General features: G+C 35.5%; 1 protein-coding gene across 1 annotated transcript in view; it reads right to left on the reverse strand.

Moving 5' to 3' along the window:
- The window catches only part of MALRD1 (MAM and LDL receptor class A domain containing 1), a 245,916-nt gene that overhangs the window by 217,649 nt on the left and 7,888 nt on the right, over positions 1–20,379 (reverse strand). The window contains exons 3-8 of the mRNA XM_062633694.1: positions 18,942–19,036; positions 18,702–18,863; positions 16,190–16,283; positions 11,060–11,203; positions 6,176–6,333; positions 585–677 (exon numbers count right to left, since the gene is read on the reverse strand). Of these exons, the coding sequence (XP_062489678.1) occupies positions 585–677; positions 6,176–6,333; positions 11,060–11,203; positions 16,190–16,283; positions 18,702–18,863; positions 18,942–19,036 (746 nt within the window). The remainder of the gene's footprint in view (positions 1–584; positions 678–6,175; positions 6,334–11,059; positions 11,204–16,189; positions 16,284–18,701; positions 18,864–18,941; positions 19,037–20,379) is intronic.

Below are 20,379 nucleotides of genomic sequence, written 5' to 3' on the forward strand. Positions count from 1 at the left end.
GAAATGTATTCATTTATTCAGATATATATCAAAACATTTCCTGCAGCAGACTTGAATCTTTGTCCTTTCACAGAGATTACCTTTTCAGCTGATAGTTGAGACAATAAAATATGGTTATTTAATTATGAAAAATAAATGTAAAAACAAACTTGCAAATTAATTTAAGAATTAATTATATGCAACTTTGCATTCTTCTCTATGCCTGAAAATTTAGGAGGAGGATATTGCATCATCTACTTATTTATATCCTTCCTCTGAAACACCATTCATGTCATCTCATTTATTAGCATTTATATTTAAATGACTTGGTAACAGCTGAGATGAACTCAAATGACTAACTATAACATGGTGAGATTTGCATTCATTTTCTTGCATGTGATTAAAGACCAGCAGCTTCAACATGTGACGTCTTTGTAGATGTTTTGTTGAGCTGTAACCAGAGCTTTTACGCATATCAGTGCAATGAAGAATAGGAAGACCTTTGGGCTACATATAATTAACAAATTTTTAAGTTTTCTAGAAGCTTTACAAACAATAAAGTAAATCATCTTCAAAAATCGAACGTGTGCCTTTTTTGTTCATACCTTTAAGTTTTCTATCCCTGTTGGTAGACGTATATCTACCTTGACCCATTCCCTCTTAGTCACGGCGCTGGTTTCCCACAAGATATGTTCTTCCTGTAAAATGTAGAATAAAATGTCATAAAGCTAATTTTTATTTCTCTATAAATTACCAAGGCCATTTCCTGAACTCCATCTTTTCCTTTCCTAGCCAAACAACCACGTATACAAAGTTCTTATATGTGAGGAACTAGAGCTTCACATATTCATTTGCAGTCTTAGCACTGAGCACCATGAGAGAGAAAAGAAACAAAATATGTTTACTGTGATTAAACATGCAAATACCACAATTATCAGGAGGTGTCTTAGTAGAATTAAAGTGAATTAATATGTAAATTAAGCCATGTTATTGCTGAATTTAACAATGTGTTTCCATGGTGCTCTCTATATTATTTTTTTTTCATAAATAACTGCTTATATTGTGTTGTGTTATAATTAGATTTAGTTTTCTTAGAACTGATTTTTTAGGGTCTGTCAAAATTACGTAACTGTGCTAAAAATCCCCCCCCCCCCCGTTTTTAAATCTGTAAAGCATGCAGAGTAGTACCTAATAATTCCTAGTCGTGTTCTGAGTTACCTTAATCACCATTTTCACTCCACCTCCTAAGCATAGTAGTGAGAGTACCAAATGTGGTAATGCTCCCTTTACACAAGCAATACGAGCCCTTTTGATTTCATAATCTAATGAAAATGGCTCATGCTTATTCTGCTTCTGGTCATGTCCTAACTAGAAGATGCTGAGGCCAGTACAATGAAAAGTTATTATAGGTTACAGATGCAAACAGACTTACCATTACAAGTATCAATATTGAGGCCCCTTTTAGGATGCTGTGCAAAGTATTGGGTCTACATTTTCCACAAATGATATTACAGAATTAGCAGCAGTTCAGAAAAAAAGTTTTAAAGCAGGATAAGACAAATGGAAAACCTTTTGTATGCAGAGAAATTGAAAGTATAAAAATATTTTACCTTACAAGAGATGAATAAAAGGGGATATGTTAGGTATGTGAAATATTATCACTAGTATAGACAAGGCAAGTTATCTTTTTTCCTGTCTTGCAACATAAAAATAAAAAGAAAAATACTAATTCTTTATAGTCCAAGAGATGTGAGTGAGCAGAACAACACTGATATGATTTGTGATGAGTAGTCAATTATTTTTGCTCTTTTCCTAACAAGGTTTCAACTGTTACAACATATTAACAAAGCTGAAAGTCTAAACTTCTGTTGAATTTGTTTTCAAAGGTCAGTTTTGGAAAACTGCAAGGCAGAGCCAAGCACACTAACCCTAACCCTAACCCTAACCCTAAAACTTGCTTCATTTAGCCAAATAATTCAACTTGCAAAGAAAATGTATTAGCATTATTAGCCTACAATACCCACACATAAACACAGAAAAAGGTGATGTACTTAGAACCATACTATATGGCAAGTTAAAACCACAGCCTGTGGCTAAGTGTCTGCTTTTAAAAATATTTTAGTTAATGTATTCCCCCCACATGTACATATATAAACCCTCCAAACACATTTGTGTACCTTGGGGGAGCACTCTGCCTTTGCTATTTATTTGATTGGATGCATCTGGATACTACAATTTTGTTCACATTCAATTAATCTCTTAGATACCCATCCCCATGACCCTCTTGCTCCCAAATTTATGTTAATAAAAACAGCTTGACACAGTAAATTTGAATTTTCTGTGCATGTGCCAGTATCCAAACCTTCTAGGGCAGTTTTTTTACATTGACAGCTGTAAATCATCTCAGATGCAGCAACTTTTAAACTGATTATTGTTCCATGCAATGGAACTTGATTTCATACAAGTCTAGTAGTAACATTATTTCCTTTCCTCACAGTGTTTTCTCTGTCGTATTCATCCTGCTTATCAGATTCTACCGCCTCTTTAGTACAAATGGGTTAACACTTCTAGCACATCCCTTGCGCCACTAGCCTTCTTTAAAAATGTAGACCGTATTGTTTTTCCAGTACTTTCCCTTGAGATTTATATTGTTAATGCAGGGGAGTAGTTGCTCAAAATACCTTCACTCTATTCACCTTGTGATATATTTATCATCTATGAGCAATTTTTTGTAAAGCTAAATGCCAAGAATTCTTTCTTTTCCTGCAGTGGTTTGTACAGGGGGTTTGTGGGGGTATTTTGGGTTTGGGTTTTTAGGGGGGGGTGTTTTGCTGGGGTTTTGTTTGTTTGTTTGTTGGTTGGTTTGCTTTTGGGCTTCTTTTTTTATTTTGAGAGAGAGAGAGAATGCTACTCAGATTTGAAGGATGGAAGAGAATTGTGATCTCTTCTTACCAACTCTATTTATAAAATACAACATTTTTTTATCATTATTTCTTACATATTTTCAACTGCATTCATCATTTTGTCCCTGCTTTTCTCATTTCAGAAAATAATTTGGAACAAAAGCTTATTTGTTCCCCCCATAATGATTAATGGGTTACCTTTAACTTCTGCAAAGAAATGTACTCGCATGCTTCTTGCAAGTGCTGCTGAACACTTTCAGAAATAGTGCGTTAGGATACAAATATGCTTGCACATATAAACATCAGTTGAAATGATATTTTACTGTTTAATTTCCATAAAATTAATGTAAGCCATAAAACATGTAAAGATTAAGAAAATAAAAGAAAGAATTATGAGTCCATTATTTAATGGGAACAATGACCAAGTAATGAATGGCAAATGGTAGAGGGAAGTCAACATTATCTTTTTGTTTCAAGTTTTACATAAAAGTTTAAAATTTATCAGAAAATTATTAGACAGCTAGTACAGTTAATATTTCATGTTCTTAAGACAGCTAATATTGCCAAATGCAAATGCAAACACAGGTTGGAATAGAATAATGATATTACAAATATTTATAAGCCAGAAGTACTGAAACTGGAAGGGAATCAGAAAATTACTACATAAGTAATATCTTCCTATCAACAACTCTGGGAACCTGAGGAGAATCTGTGGGATACTAGAGGAAAGGGAGACCAAAGGATGTATATTACAGTTAAGGGAAAAATACAGACCATGTAATTATAAACCTGCTGAGCAACCTCTAAGACACTGGGACAGATTTCTAACAATAATCTTGAAAGCAGCTAGAGAATTAGAAAGTGACAAACCTACATTAGATGCTTCTGATGAATTATTATTTTTTTTAATAATTGTAAGCAGACTTAAAGTAGAAAGTACTTTATAAAGGCTTTTAACAATCTCATGGGACAATCTTTAAGTAGATCGAGGGGATTTGGTACAAACAGAATTACTTTAAAACTGGTGTACAAATATGGGTGCAACCTTGTTTAAAAGAGGAAATGTTGATAAAAGACAATTATAACAGCTTTGCATAGGTCTGTTCCAAGGCCTGACATAGTTATAGTGCTGACTGTTTGGATAATGGAATGAAGAATAAAATTTAGAAAAATGTGGACAACACAAAACTGGGAGGAATTACAAGCACCCTGAAGGACATCGTTAGAATTTAAATTGATTTCATTATACAAGAACAAGTTTCAAACCAATAACACAAAGTTAAAAGATGCATGAATCACAGATAGGAAAGAAAAAAAATGATCAAATGCAGTAGCATTGAATGAAGAGTGACTTTACCAAGCCAGCAATGAAACAGGAAAAGCTGCAGGTTATCATGGACCACAGGTCAACAACAGGTTACTGTTGGTGAAAAAAAAGTCCATTTTCCCTATCCTTTTTCACACCCAAGAGCAATTTAAATTTCCTGTCTTCCAACTGCTGTCTTAATATCTGTATTAGAAAATAGGTTCACTTAATCTTTGACCTCTCTGTTGAAAAGGTGAGGAAGGCTAGGGATACATTTGCAACAATTGGGTTGCTTGTCCTCAAAAAACGGGACTGAAACTGTACGCTAAATGTAATCCAGTCTCTCTGTCAGGCCTGTTGGTGGTTGGACAAAGCAAGAGTTATTTGGAGATAAGAAGTTCTGACCAATAAAAATAATAAAGGGGGTACAGAGAACGCATGGTACTGGGCCGTATAACTGAAAGGTTATTTTGAATGGCAGCCTCCACAAGAGTAGCTCTCTTGTCTTCCAGGGGCAGAAGGGTTTTGGTTTTGAAGCTAGCAGCATAAGCTTATGTTCCTGAATGTTTTTCTTGCAAATTTTGCAGTATGTTAATTCATATCAGCTTTAAATAAGTCTATGTGCAATAAATACACTCCAGACTGAAGAAGAAATTCAATAACTAAAACATCAAAGGGCTAAAAGAAGGTGTGGAAACACAGCTGACTAAACTGATGTCATAACTGCCAAAAAATGCTCTTCTAATGTATATATAAGTATCTGTTTATAAATTGATTCAATTTGTGCTCCCAGTTCTATAGGAATTCAAATGCTGGTCTTCTCATGGTTTTGGCTCACTTATTTACCTCTATTTTCAGGGAAAGAACACTCTTAAATCAAGTCCATTGATGCTACTTAGGTAAACCATTGAGATCATTATTCCTACTCTGTCTCAAGGTTGCCATGGGTGTCACATCGGGTAATTTATTGGCAAGTACTATGGCACAAATCTCCATGCACTCTGACCAGAGCACTGATTATGTTACAATTCCCTGATAGAGTAATGGGTCATAGAAAAATACAACTATTCCGTTTCATAAATGAAAAAAAAAAAAAAAATCAAGAGCCTGGAGTTTTTATGAATAGCTGAAGACACAGTAGGAAAAAAAATACAGCATTTCCATTACCTGTTCCCATATTTAAACGCATGGTAGTATTACACTTCAGGCTTGTTTGTATCTTATCTTTGTGAATGAAGTGGATCAGTCTTTTAAATACTTGTATTGCTGGGTGATAATAATTCAACATCAGCATCAAGATATGAGATCCATTAACTTAATGAGACCAGCTGTATTTTTCTTACTTTCATTAAGTAGTGGTACAATAACATCCATATTAAACAATACTTTCAAAAGGGAACATTCTAACAGCAGAAAGTCTCCACAAGGAAAGGGAAGTAAGAAAGATGGAAAAGGTAATCACTACTCAACTGACATTTGTGTTTCAGTTTGACATGGCCATTTTATCTACTAATGGGCAGAAAAATAGGAAAATTATTGCTCTAAAACTTGAGTAAAGCAAATCTGGTGGCTAAACAGGAACTTTCCATACATCCTGAGACAGCAACTTTCCTTTTTGATTTGTCTCCATAGGGAAAAGCACTTATTTTCCCATTCCCAGAATGGGAAGAGGGCTAGAAAAGCTTACTATAGATTTTTTCTTTTTACCCTTTGAAATCCCCAAATTATTTAATTTCTCTAATAGCTGGGGTTTGTCCTTGAAGTGTTATTGCAGAACACTCACTCATCAAATTAGTTAATAGCTGAGATGGCAAATACCCAGGTTTTATAATTTCATAGATGAATGGAATCATACTGTTATTGTTTTGGACAAACTTAACTCAGGGGGCAGGCACAAGCTAGAAGGCATATTTCCTTGTATTTTGGCTGGTAACACCTGGGCTGCTGTATATTTATTCTTTGAAAATGCATGCATGAGTCGCCTTACCTGATTAGTAAACAGTACTGCCTTGAGAACACTGTTATCTGCCATGGAGTAATGAAACTGAAAATGGCAATTCTTACTGAAGCAGTGACACATGGAGCTGTTAAGATAAGTGCTTTTGTATAATATCTTGCCATTAGCTTCCGAACACTCAAAATATCCTGAAAAATATTTAACAGAAAAAAAAAAAACAACAAAAAACAAAAAACAAGGCAGGTTTGTTTTAGGTACTGGTTTTTGGTTTTGGGTGGTTTTTTTTTTTGTTGTTGCTGTTTTGGGTTTTTTTTTGGCTTTTGTTTTGTTTTTTACAAATCTTCCCCCCACATGCACCCTCCCATTACTCAATGAAAATAAGGACTGAGTTCTTGCAATTGAACCATGGACCCAACCTGATAATGGTGGAATCTGATTAACATGCTGACAATGTGACTTTGATGGTAATAGGAAACACCTACATGACAAGACATATGTATTTTCGACTCACAGACAGCCCCAGCAACCAAGAATTGCATCAGTTGGTAGTATCATGAAATTATTACTTTGCACATTAAAACCGTAAGGAGTCCACATTCAGCCTCCTTACATTTATAACCATTCAATACCTAACCACAAACATACTTAGAAACCAGGCTTTCTTCCTTCTTGCATTATGGTTTCCAGAAAGTATGCTTGAAAGTGCTTTTTGCAGTAATATTTCTGTAGACTCTTCAGAAAATAAAGGGGGGGGGGGGGGGCGGGCAAGAGTGTGTATTTTGCTTTACTGCTACAAGTGGCAGGAGCATCTACACCATGTAATCAAGGTCTTTACTTCTCAGCCAGAATTCCTCAACAAAATGTTGAGAATGTATTTTCTTTCTATATGAAGCAGAAAAGCAATTTCTGCTCTTCTTGACCTACTGCCCCTTGTAAAAGCATCCCTACAGAGATCTGAAAGAGTACTGCATCCTTTCAAGAGTGTCTTTAATTTGTCAGAAATAAAAAGGCTAAATAGTTTTTACCAAATATCATATCATGTTTTTCTCCACACCCCTGAGTCACTGAATATTTTGCTGCCTTCTGAAGCAGCTATTAAATTAATAAACAAGGACCGATTAAAGGTCTTGAGTGTGCTGTTTCTGTGCTCCTGTCACTAAATGCAACTTCTCTAATGCAGATGTTGCAGTTTATTTCAAGGTTAATGGAGAAAGTGTCATTTCACAAAGAAACTATTTTTATAAGGGACCACATTCTTCTCCTTTTACTGTCAGTTTAATCTTTGTTATGCAATGTTTTACAGTGAAATATGTGGTTACAATTTTATAGAATCATAGAATATTTAGGGTTGGAAAGGACCTTAAGATCATCTAGTTCCAACCCCCTGCCATGGGCAGGGACACCTCACACATTCCATTTCTTTGGAATTAGGTTTATAATTTCATGCCACAACTGCTAACATGGATATAAAGGAACATTATAGATTTAAGCCATCATTCTGTTTGACAGAGATCAACGAGGCATCTACCTTTCTGTTACTACTGCCTTATGCAGAAGAGAAACGTGCATCAACATTAAAATTTACACTGGAGGTTCTTTGTCTAGTTTCAGAATCCTTTGTTGCCATTATAAAACTGACCTTTTTTTTCGAGAGCCTAACAGTAATTAACATTTTTTTCCCTCTCTCAGTTTAAATTCCTGAATTTTTAAAAACAGAGCAAAAGGGAGTCAACATTGTTTTCAGACAAGAGAGCAAATGAATAGCACTAGATAAAATTTCTATGAAATATCCAGAATGACAGTGTATCCACAAGGGATACTGGCAGTTCTTCAAGGAATATGTTTTCTGCAAGTGTTACGAATGCTTCTGAGAAAAATTAGTGTCTTCATTTCTAAGAGTAAGCCTCAGAAACTCCTGTCTTAAAAATACTGGAGGGCTTATTATTGTTTTTTTTCCCCCCTCATGTCCATGGCCTGTAAAAGTAAAAATCACACCAATTTAACTGGACAGGCAATGAACTATGCTAAAGTAGTTATTTCCCCTCTTCCAGAGGATTTTTTTTTAAATTTCTAAATGTTAACTGCATTAGGAATTTTTTTACAAAACTTTTCAGCTCTTCTCTAAGGCCTGAATTTCCCTCAGTCCAGTACAATGCATAGCATATTACTGTGTTTATGCTCTGATCTTTTTTATATCCTTTTCACTTGAATTTTCACTACTTCCTTCATTCACTGAAGTGCCAAACTTCCGCACGTTTTTATAAGTAGAACAGTAATCCCAGAAAAACCAATAAATTCATGGCTGTCTCAAAGCCTGTAAGTATTTTTCTGATTGGCTCCATCTTAATAATTTTCTGACTCACATATTTTGAAAGTCCTTCTGCTTTAATCCATGTTTTTTATTTCACAAACTACACAACTTTGCATCTATGCTACTAGTTTTAGAGTAACAACTGAGGCTTCAGTTAAAAGTGAGACCTCTCCTTTTCTGTCAAGTTTTCTACCCCAGCTGAGAGCTGTTCAGTCTCTGAACCAATCCTCTACAACTTTCCTGCTTAACCATCCTGAGGAAGGAAGAGGTCAAATCTGAACTGCCACTATTTTTACTCTTCAAAGGTGAATTTTCATGAACTCAGAAGTCATGGATGAAATGCTGGGTGGGAGAAGACAGATTGGGGAAGGAGGGAAAAAGAGTAATGTAATAGGATCACATAATTAATGATTTGTCTGGGTTTTCAAGTTAAAAGAGAGATTTTTATCATTAGTTATCTGAAATGTTGGGTTTAAAAGCATGGCACTTCCTTTGATTTATTTTTGTATCTCATAATCTTTCTTTTTATTATGCAGAACTTTGGTTTCATTAGTTTCTCATTAAAGAACTGTTACCCCAGATCTAAGAAACCAGATTAATCCAATTTAAGAATGAACTATGGAAATTATACAGCATGCTGGAAAGATCAATAAAGAAAAGAGCAACAGCAAAATATTTTATGAACAGTATTGCAGAGGAATATAAAACCTCTGTAAAAACTTTCGACACTAGAGAAATTAGAAAGAAAAGTTATAGAGGAAGTTCCTATAATACAACACTGGAGAAAAGCAATAAAATAACAAAGATCGCCGAGAACAGAAAGTATTTATTAAATTTAAGAATACTAGGAAAAGAGGATTATGCAAAGCCTATAAGCAATCCTTTCTTTATAAATATAGTTGTCTAGACCTCAGCTTTATAATTTAGTTTCTTACCTCTCTTCTATTTATAGTAATGAAAGGTTTGATCAAAATCAGAAAATAAACCTTTATCAAGCTCTATTTGCATTGTAAGTTTGAACCTCCAAGCGTGGCATTTTTTCAGTTTGCATACCATTTCTTTAATTTTTATAATTTACTTAATATTCAGCTTCTTCAGTTATGCCTCAACAAATCTGCATGTATAGAAATACTGACTATATTTAGAGATGAGCAATCATAGTTCAGATTTTTCAGTACATTCTAATGTTAATGATTAAATTCCATGTGTTGACACTTACATCTTCTCACATTATCTTTTTTTCCTTTATGACACAGAAACACAGGGAATGTTCCCAAGCAGTTGTTTGCATTATGTGTTCAGCTTACTCAGCTAACGGTGCATATTTAATGCCCAAGCACCAATACAACAGATACTTTAAAGTGTGGTCTATTTCAACAGACATTGCTTGTGACCTGGTCCTCTAAAAGCCACTTACAAAATTTCAGTATCTTTCCTGTCCTTTTATGACAATATTGTCATAAAAGGTAAATATATACTCATTACTAGTCCTTGAGATATGATTTTAAGGTATGACATTGATACAACATGCTTCAGGGAGGCATCAAATGAGAAGTTCCATTTTTGTTAGATATCCCAGTGGAAATTGAAAGGTGATGTGTCTTTTTTTTGTTTTGTTTTAAGATGAGAGAAAAAATAAATCTAGTTACCAGTCTATATGCTCTTTGCTGTACATAAATGTTAACATGCAAAAATTCATCTTGAGTGTATATACTCAATCACCTTTCCTGTTATTTCATTATAATTTGGCTTATTACAGTATGTTGAAATGTATACTAAAATGTATTTTAAAAGTCTTTCTAAAATGAAAACAATATCTAAGCATTCATTGTCCTGCTGTCAATGACATGTACTCCACTTCTGTGGGCTCAAAGTTCAGGCAGTAATCGCCTTGCTGTCAATTCTTCAACACTACATCACAAATTATACTATTACAACTAGTGCTACTTAACCCCTTCAAAGGCAGTCTCAGTAGATAAGCCAAACACTTAGCTGGCAAGGAGATTCCATTTAACATTACAACACTTAGGTTTTTGAAAGCTTAATGGATAGAAAAGTCTCTTATGAACCTATAGACAAGCAGTACCCAATGACTTCAAAACCAAGAGCTGCTCTTTACTTCTGAAAATTGTAACTGGACTAATTTTATTGTTTTTAGGAGTAATAAACTATTTTGTATGTCAAATGTTTTTCCTCATCTTCCCAAATTAAAATTTTAAAGTGAAATTTCTGACTGGATGCTCAAATATTCTACTACTACTACACAAGTAAAACTGCCAAGTGCCAAAGCCAAAAGCTCAGATGGATTTGATTTAATTTCACTTTAATTTAATATAGTTCTCATACAAAGAATTAACTGGAGAATAAATCAAGTAGTAGTTGGGATTTATATGGGGATTCTTAGATTCAAATCTTTCATGTTTTACCAGCATGTGTTCACAGTGCCCTTACTGTGGTCAAAGCAAAGCATAATTTAAGTACAAAATACATACAATTACATTTCATGGTTTTGTTCTGTTTCTATATTGGGTCACCATCTTATCTGAAAAAGCACCATATTCTTCACTACAGCTAGTGATTGTGCATTAACTTAAATTTCTCACCTTCAGTATTGTTGCTCCAATCTTTCGGGAAGGAACAGGAGAAAATCTTGTGCCCGGCTTGCAGTTGTGCCCACACAGCAGGCTCAGCCAGCTGATCTGAATGCCATTCACATACACTGAGCTTAAAACTGGAAGTCTGCAGTGCTAAAAGACAATCGCTTCTTAAGAAGTCATTATCTATGAGACTACTTCCTATTACAAACGTTTGCTTATTAAACTAATTGACAACATTTCTGTCTCTAGTTACTTCAAAACCATCACTGAGTGCTGTCTTGTATTTCAGGTTGCCATCATTAATGATATTATTTTAAAAAATAATCATTCCTTAAAGAAGGATGCTTCTTTCAGAGCAATAGAATGTTATTTATGTCAGCCAGTCTATGCAACCTTCATGAATTCACTTCCATGGAGATAGTTGCCAGGGAACATAAAAATTACATGTAATAACAAGAAATACCTGTTTACTTTTCTAGATGATAGCTACAGAAAAATCACTTCTGAGAGGTTAAACTCAGCATCATCTACATAATATTTGCAACAGAATGCTTCTTTCCAGAACCAAAAGGTTTCAGAATACATCACCAGATATTTTCAAGAACTTTTTAAAGGCAAATCATACCTGTCTAATCTATTGACCTTCTACAATGGAGTCATTGCATCAGTGGACAACAGAAAAGATATGGATGTCATCTAACTGAACTTCTAGAAGGTCTCTGATACAGTCTCCCTCAACATTCTTACTTCCAATTAGAGATATGGATAAGGAATTGGATGGATGTTCATCCAATGGTCTAAACTGTTACAGTAAATTGCTGAACATCTATTTGGAAACCATTAATGAGTGGCATTCCCCAGGGTCCATATGGGGACCCTTGAGGAACACTATTAAATATCTTCATTATACATAGATAGTAGAATTGAGTGTACCCTCAGGAAGTCTGCAGATTACACCAAGCTGAGTGGTGCAGTTGATATGCTAGAGGGAAGAGATGGCATCCAGATGGACCTTGACAGACTTGAGTACTGGGCCCATATAAACCTCATGAAGTTCAACAATGCCAAGTTCAAAATCTTGTACCTGGGTCAGGGAATCGCCACTACTAACTGATCAAAAACAGCCCTTCAGAGAAGGACTTGGGGAAGGTGGGTTAAAAAATTGGACATGCGTCAGCAAGTTGCACTTGAAGCCCAAAAATCCAATCACATCCTTAGCTGCATCAAAAGAAGTATAGCCGGGAAGTCAACAGGTTCTTCACCTCTACCCTGCTCTCTTAACACCCCACTTGACATACTACATCCAGCTCTGGGTAACATAAGAAAAGAAGTGGACCTATTAGAGTGCATTAGAGGAGAGCCACAAAAATTAGATGGCTGGAGCACCTCCCCTTGAAGAAAAGCTGGGAGAGTTGGGTTTGTTCAGCCTGGAAAAGGCTCCAGGGAAATGTTGTGGCTTTTCAATTACTTAAAGGGGGCCTGTAAGAAAGATAGACTTTTTATCAAGGTCTATAGTGACAGGACAAGAGACAATGAGTTTAAATTGAAAGAAGATATATTTAGATTGCATATGAAGATTATTTTTTTTTTTTATTTATTTTTATTGAGAGTGTGGTGAGCCACTGGCACAGGCTGCCCAGACAAGTTATGGATACCCCATCCCTGGAAGTATTCAAGCCCATTGCTCTGTGATAATGGAAATTCCATTTCCTAATATTATTGCAGGGAAAAGGCAATCTTCTGGTTATAAAAAAAATAAATATCATTGAAGGTATCTCAGAAAATATGGAGATTCCTAACTAAAAATTTGGTATCAATATACACAAACATTACTGCTTACTGCATCTCAGAGTTACTGCGTTATTCACATAACTAACATCTCAGTGAAATGTCCTGTAGCTGATGCTACTAACCTCTCCTTTATCCCTTTCTCCAGTGTTGCGTGAACGTGTGCACTTCTTTCCAAACTGTGTGTATTAAGTGAGAAGAGCTTGAGAAAACCTTATTTCCCATGAAAAGTTAGAAATTCTAAAACAGTCTAGAAAAGGACAGATTTTGTCAGCATCTGAAAATACCAATACACTCAGAAGGAATAAAGCTCTTTTAATGCTTTTTAATTATTGAAACAAAACATTTTGGTTTATTCTGAGTTTCCTAATATAATTGTAAATATTTCTGATGTTGTTTGTTTGTTTGTTTGTTTTGTCAATATCTCAGTCTCTTGGGACAAAATTCCCATTTTCCAGCTCTTAATTCTACAGCATGTCAGACAACAGTAAGATTAGTATTTTGGTTCTGCACCTGTGATATTAAAGGCTACATCTTTGCATAATTACAATTAACTACAGAATTACATTTGAGATTTTTTTTCAGTTGAATCTTTATACTGGACTTTTGTCAAAATTTATACATTGCAAGTAATACATGTATGATCACTCTAGTTAAAAAAAATAATAAATAAATAAAGCAACTTTGCAGAGAAGGCATACCATTTTTCATTACAAGTCACTTAAGGAGGACAAAAAAAACCTCATTCCACCTGCTAGCATTCCACTCTCATGACTTGGGGATCTCTGCTTTCACCCTTATGGCAAGATCAGAACAACAAGTAGTGAGGTTCTTCACATATACAATTAATCAGAAGTCAAGAGGGAGTTCTGCAGGGCAATCAGACACTTGAATAAGACTATCAAGCCTTTGAATAGGTCTACTAAGGGTATAATTAAAGGATATTTTGTGTTACATATGGTTTAGAGCATACCTTGAACATTTTCTATTTGACAGATATAGTATTCTTATTTAATAAAAAGCTGTGGTGGTTTTGAGTGATAAATGAAACAATTTGACAGCTGTTGGGAAAATTAAAAACTGTAGAGTATCTTCAATTGCTATACTGAAGATAAGGTTTTAGTTTGTTGGGTAGTTTTTTAACAGATAAAGTTTACTGTCTAGCAAAACCGGACAAGACACTGAAGGCTGGCAGTTTAGGAGACAAGGAAGGGATAAATGGGAAGAAATAACTTAAAACTTAACAAAATTACAGTTATATTTAGCCACCACAATTTGTATCAAGAAAGTCCTGAAAGCAAAAATACTTAAGCTGTTTTACTCGTGACCTAAAACCAAAGCAGTCATACTAATGAATATGAATGCGCAGGTCATTTCTTACATGCATTTACACTGGGTAAATGAAGGGTACATTAAAAATGCAAATTTTAACTACAAATTCCATGCAATTAACGTGATCTTCATTTAAAGTCTTCTTATACATACATCACATAAGGACTAGACAAGATTTCAAATTCAAGCAGCCATTTATCTGACCTTTTGTTTTAATTATTGAAAAAAAAAAAATCAGTGAACTTCCTCTTTCAGGCATAAAATTAAGATCCTTTGACCCTGTTTTTGGCTACTGTGAACAATTTAGATGTCCCCTAATGAAGCTGACTTTTCCCTATAGGGAGGAACAGGATAAGAACTGGTTCTTATTAGAATATACCTGAGGTACTTAACGATGATAGGACAGTCTGGGTTGGAACGAACCAGCTCCAGGGCTGGGGGATCCAAAACTTCTCAGGGCAACCTGTTGCAGTGTCTCCCCACCCTCACAGTAAAGAACTTCTTCCTAACAGTGCAGCAGCTAAATCTGTATGTCACAATACAGGCAGTAGTCCAACAGTTGCCATGTATGAGAAGATTAACACCTAGATTTGTAAGTTCTCATAAGTACACCTAGTTTCTGTTTCAATTTTTCCCCCCATTTCTTTTTCCCCCAGCTCTTTCAGCCTTTTAGCTGATTTTGTTCCCCATTTTTTGTTTGCTTTAAAAACGCTTTGTGAGAAAAACCCTGTACATTTTGCACAGAGGGATTTTTATACTCCTGCAGGAACTGCTTAAGCAATTATACAGGTTGCTGGAATAATTTTCTCAAAGGAGGCATATTGCAAACTTATACTTGCTCATAGACAAATATGCCCAAAGTTTTAAATTAGCATCCTTGCTCATTTAAGTAGTACTGCCAGAAAACATCTCCAAAGTAGAAAATCAAGGTAGGCATTTTCATGAAAATAGGTATAAAACATTTGCTTCTATATTTCTCCACTGAAAGAAAGTTGATACTTTGATTGGAGAAACTTACATGACCAAGTTTAGTTACCTAAAACTTCAGTTCCCCAATATATATCCCCTTTGAAATAAATATGTATGCCTGCCTGAATCATTACACTAAGGTTTGCTCTTACTGTCATCTGCCTACATTAAGTTCAACACTCTCATATGTTAAAAAAAAAGTGCCTCTACTACCAACAGTTTCTCCTACTGGGAAACCTGAAGAGCTTTATTTTAGACCACAACACATAAAAATGAATCATGTAACCTAGCTTGATGTGTATCAAACACTGCATTACATACCTCAAGCTAAATTTAAGACTGAACCCACAGTGCCTGTGGTAAGACTTCAAAGCAGGAAAACAAAAGAGTCACTTTGAAACAGGACTCAATGCACCTGAGGATGGGTGCCACAGTGCAATCTCCTTGTGTAATGCAGAGAAACAAGCAATCTAGTTTATGCTGGGATAGGTAGCATTCCTTTCCCATGAAAACACATTGGGTTGAAAAGATAAATAGGAAATGTTTTGTGAGAGAACCCCTACATACAGAGATGGTCTGGCTGCCGAGCTGACTAGTCTGACATTACATATCTTCAAACAGTAGAGCAGAACAAAATAGCCACACTACCCACCTCATAGCTGAAGACCAGGAGTCTCACACATTTTAAAAGATAGGTACAAATTTGTTGGGAATCTCCCTAAAGTCAGTCCCAAAACTTTTCCTTAGCTGGCTGAACATAAGTTGGCCAAAACTAGCAGATCTCTTTTGCCCACTTAGGCCTTTGAGCTCTCCTTGCTGCAGGAATTTACATTTATACTGTACCAGATTTCTTAAGGCATTTATTGTCATAATTTGTGTTTAGATGCAATAAGACAGATGATGGTTTAGGGGAAAGAAAATGACCCAGATAAAAACAGAGTTAAGAAAACCTTTGAATGCCAAAAGGTTTTACTTTGTATTTTCTCTTCTAATCCAAGTGAAAGACAAAGTAAAATGATCTGAATTCTGAAAACCAGGTGTTCTTACCACACTCCAGAGAGCAGCCTTCACTGAAAGTGATATCATCAATGGCAACAGTTTCATCTTGTCGCTGGGTCTCCACCATCCCCCAAAAGATAACCTGCAGAGATGAACAGCAAATCAACAGGAAATGGCTTTCATCAGTGCCACAGACAAGAGAAAAGACAGCCTTCCAAGATATGCCAGTCTAGTCCATAGTTTGATAGAAATATGAGAACTGAAATCACTCAGCAATTCTGTAGGATTACCATTCTAACTTGTCAGCACAGATACATAGTCTAATCATCCAACTCGAGTGTGAAATAGCATTTAACAGGAAAGATCTGTAAACAGCAATAATGAATTAAAATCAAAGAAAAAAAATCCTGCAGTTAACACAAGAGATTGTGTTTTATCAAGCCATTATTCCACCAAAGACTGGAAATATGAACCTTTTCTGGTGGTTTGCAGAATTGATCAGAGACCTGAACCAAGTCAGAGCAGCAAGCACCATTAGTCAGAGGCCTTTCATCAAGTTTTTGATGAAACAAACCACAAGGAGTAGTCAACTGTTATTCTGCTCTAATGTTACAACAGCTATTTCTTTTTCCCTAACAAAGTCTTCTATATACACAAAGTCACAAATATTTCATATTGCTATCTTGAGGGCAGATTTCAATCTATATTTGTGAATGCAGAAAGCACCACAATTTTTCTGCAGTGATGGTGAAGGAGACTGGCCAACCACAGTTCTCCAAAACCCAGCCAAATCAGATATACTGAGCTTGCCATGTATTGAGTAATTAAAACAGTGGTAATCTTTGCATTTCAGAATTCTCTACACATGGAGATTTTTGAAAGCCAAAACTAAATACCCTCTCTCATGTAGATAATCAAGACCTCTTTTTTTTTCTTAAGTAGGGAGACAAAAGTATTAAATCGGCAACATCAAAATCAGCAAAGAAAATAAGCAGCAGAGGTTGATTTTAAATAAAATCTCTCTTCAACTGTGCTTGCAAAACTGACAAAAGTATTCAAGCACCCTATCTCAAAATGTCTACACCTGAAAACACTTTTTTTTCCTGTTCATTTTCTTCCATGCAAACATTAATCATCAAAATGTTATCTTGAAAAATGCCACAGGTAGCCCAGTGGGCTAAAGATCTTGTCATATTAAAAGAACAAGTGCAAAAGGGCAAGTAAAGTGCATTCACTTGTATGAACAGCATCTTGCAAGTTGTCCCTGAAGGAAAAACGAGCAGCCAAAGAAAGCCTGCTCAGCTTCAGGTTCTAGGTTTCAGAAGGTGCCCAGCTACATTTCTTTGGCCAATTGTAATGATTACTGCAGTAAGTTTGACACATGCCCCTTTAAAGCTGGACTGTACCCATCAGCTCACTTTATACAGGCCAAAGGATAACAAGGTTTGAAAGCAATAATACAATTAGAATTTGATCCAGCAATTTCATGGAAGACAATACCATATTATATTAACCATTCCTAGACTCTCTCAATTTTCTAAACATGAAGGATGAAAAAATAGATCTAGAAGTAACCCATTCCAATACAATCTCAGATTGCAATACATACATTCATATCAGGCAGAGGCAAGTTATTGACAAGTAGCGACATCAATACTTGTATTGAGTTAGGTACAGGCATTTCATGACAAACACTTTCAACCAAGGTTGAACAGGCAAATATTACTTCAAAAATCCAGATCTTGTTGGATGCTGTGGACCAACATTACCTTTGCAAGTCAAGAATTTATGTTACTCACATGTTTATTGAATGAGGTTGTGTTCTCATGCCTTCAGGTTTGTGTGCTTTTCACAATAACTTCTATAGGAGGAAATGCCTTTGATTTTCTTCTGTCCTCCCCAATTTCCCTCCAGTGTTATGTGTAATAGCAAGTATACATCATCCGCAATATTATAGCCCTAAATTACATTTATTATGCTAATGTTTTATGTAAAAGCACATGTAAAAACATAGAAGTAAGCAGACTGTGACACTTGCATGGCTTTCCAGCAGCTTTAAGTGAAATAAAATCAAATGCATGTGTTCCCTGATCAAGGTTCAAAGCTACGATGAGTAGATAAAGTGAAACATTTGTCATCTGAAGCATGTCACATGTGCGAGATGTGAACAGTATGTTACCGTGTAGAATGGTATTTCCTTCCTAAATTAAATCTTGAATTTATTGGTACAGTTAGATCTCATCTAAGGGAATACTGTATTGAAAGTAGGGACCCCAAGTATATCACCTCTATTGGCAAGTAGATAGTTTACGGTGCAGTGAGACAGATGATTTAGTATGCATGCACAGTTTAAGCAAGGTTTGTAATTAGTTTTACCACACCAAGAGAAAAGAAGCAGCAGTATTTGTTAATGGCAACTATGAACTCCCAAATGGCTTACCTCCCTTTTACCTCATGACAATGCACTCCGTTTACAAATATTTAGGTTTGAATTATTAGAAGCTCCATGATTTAGAAACCATCTAACAAGTGCAATTTACAGTGATCTCAATTTACCAACCTCATACTTTTCAGTGCTATTGATTGTGATGGTATTTGCTTTCCACTGATTTTGCAGTTCTCCCGAAACTTGCCAGATATTTGTAATAGTATCTTCAGAGTGCTTCTGAAGCCCCACCATCAATGTTCCATTCATTTGGCTGATCCAGTAATGAAATGTAACCTAGGACAAAAAAGGTCCAATTATCCTAGTGAAGAACTGTGACAAACAATGACATTAAAGGACTATGCATTGAAATACCTGGCAAAAATGTTCTTCATTAGTTGGAAGGAAAACATTGGTCCTTAAAGTTGCAGAAGAGGATCGTGTTTCAGAGGACAATGAGAGGAAATAAGCTATTAAAAAGAATAAAAAAGCAATCTTAGAAGTTTTGAGAAAAGTTATGTAAAATATAACAGTAAAACAAAAAGTGGCTATAAATTAATAACTGAAAAAACAGTTTTTCCCCAGAAAAGATTCATATGACACTTGTAGCTATTCGTGTGCCAAGCTTTTGTTCATTTTAAATATTGAGATAGTATTGTTCCGCATTCCTGAAGAAATGTCAAGTAGGGTTCCAAAACATTTCATGTACTGATGGCTTGAACACTCACTAAGTGCAAACTTTTGTGACAAAGTAAGACAGACTCAGGAAGCTGATCAAAGCGCCTACACTCCAATTACTGAGTAGATCGGATACTCCATGCCCAAAAAACAAACTGTTTTGACAAACAATGCAGATTTATTACAACACTTCAAGGCTCTAAGGAAGTGGTGGAAGATGGGAGAGGAGGTTATAGTGTTAATGGTGTTCTGTTTCACAGGAGATATGTCAGATTTTTGGCTGCTCAGAAAATTGCCTCATTGCAAAGAATAGGTTGTGGCACCCCTGCATACTCTCCAAACATGAAGAATTGTCTCCTGAATCTCCTCACTAGCATTAAACATACCATTATCTTTCCATTTACAGAAAACAAGTCTAAGTCAAAGCTTTGCCTTACTTGGAAATGTAACAGCTGAACAAGCTAGTGAAATATGCTTGTTGCTATGCCTATTGACTGATTGTGTCCCTTCCTGAAAATATTGTTTCAGATCTTCCAAAAGATAGACGGCAACCACCCTATTTTAGGCTATCAAATATTTTAAGATTTCAAATACTGCTAGTCAAAATTTTTCTCTTCCTGAACATGAAGATTTTGGAGATGTTAGATGTTAAACGATGCAAGGGGGTAAATAATATAGATCATAAAAAAAAGGCTCAGCCTGGGGTTTTGTGTTTTGTGGGTTTTTTGGGCTTTGGGTTTTTTTCCTTTTTTGTTTGAGGGTTTTGCTTTGGGGTTTGGGTTTTTTTTTTTTTTTGAGAGGGTTGTTTATTTGTTTTGTTTTGATTTTTTTTTTAGAAACTGTTGTCCTGTTGTCCTCTGACGTGACATTATTATGTGAGTGAAAGCAGACAGATGAAGGAGAAGAAAAGCTAAGTTGGATTGAAGGAATAATAATAGTAATAACAGTAAAGTCCTAAAAGCAAAGATTATTGCAGAAACCAAGTATCAGAGGACATGTAAAAACATCTGAATACTTCATTTATGAAACTGTGCCCACCCTGACCTCTCGTCTTTGCACAGAACTGGGAAGTAGTTGACAAAGGCACATAAGACTAGTTCAGTGCTGGACCCAGTTGAGCTATCTCCCACAGAAG

Source organism: Pezoporus occidentalis, unplaced genomic scaffold (genome assembly GCF_034315485.1).
Source record: "Pezoporus occidentalis ecotype Australia unplaced genomic scaffold, CSIRO_AGI_Poc_V1 ctg40, whole genome shotgun sequence".
Taxonomy (NCBI): domain Eukaryota; kingdom Metazoa; phylum Chordata; class Aves; order Psittaciformes; family Psittacidae; genus Pezoporus; species Pezoporus occidentalis.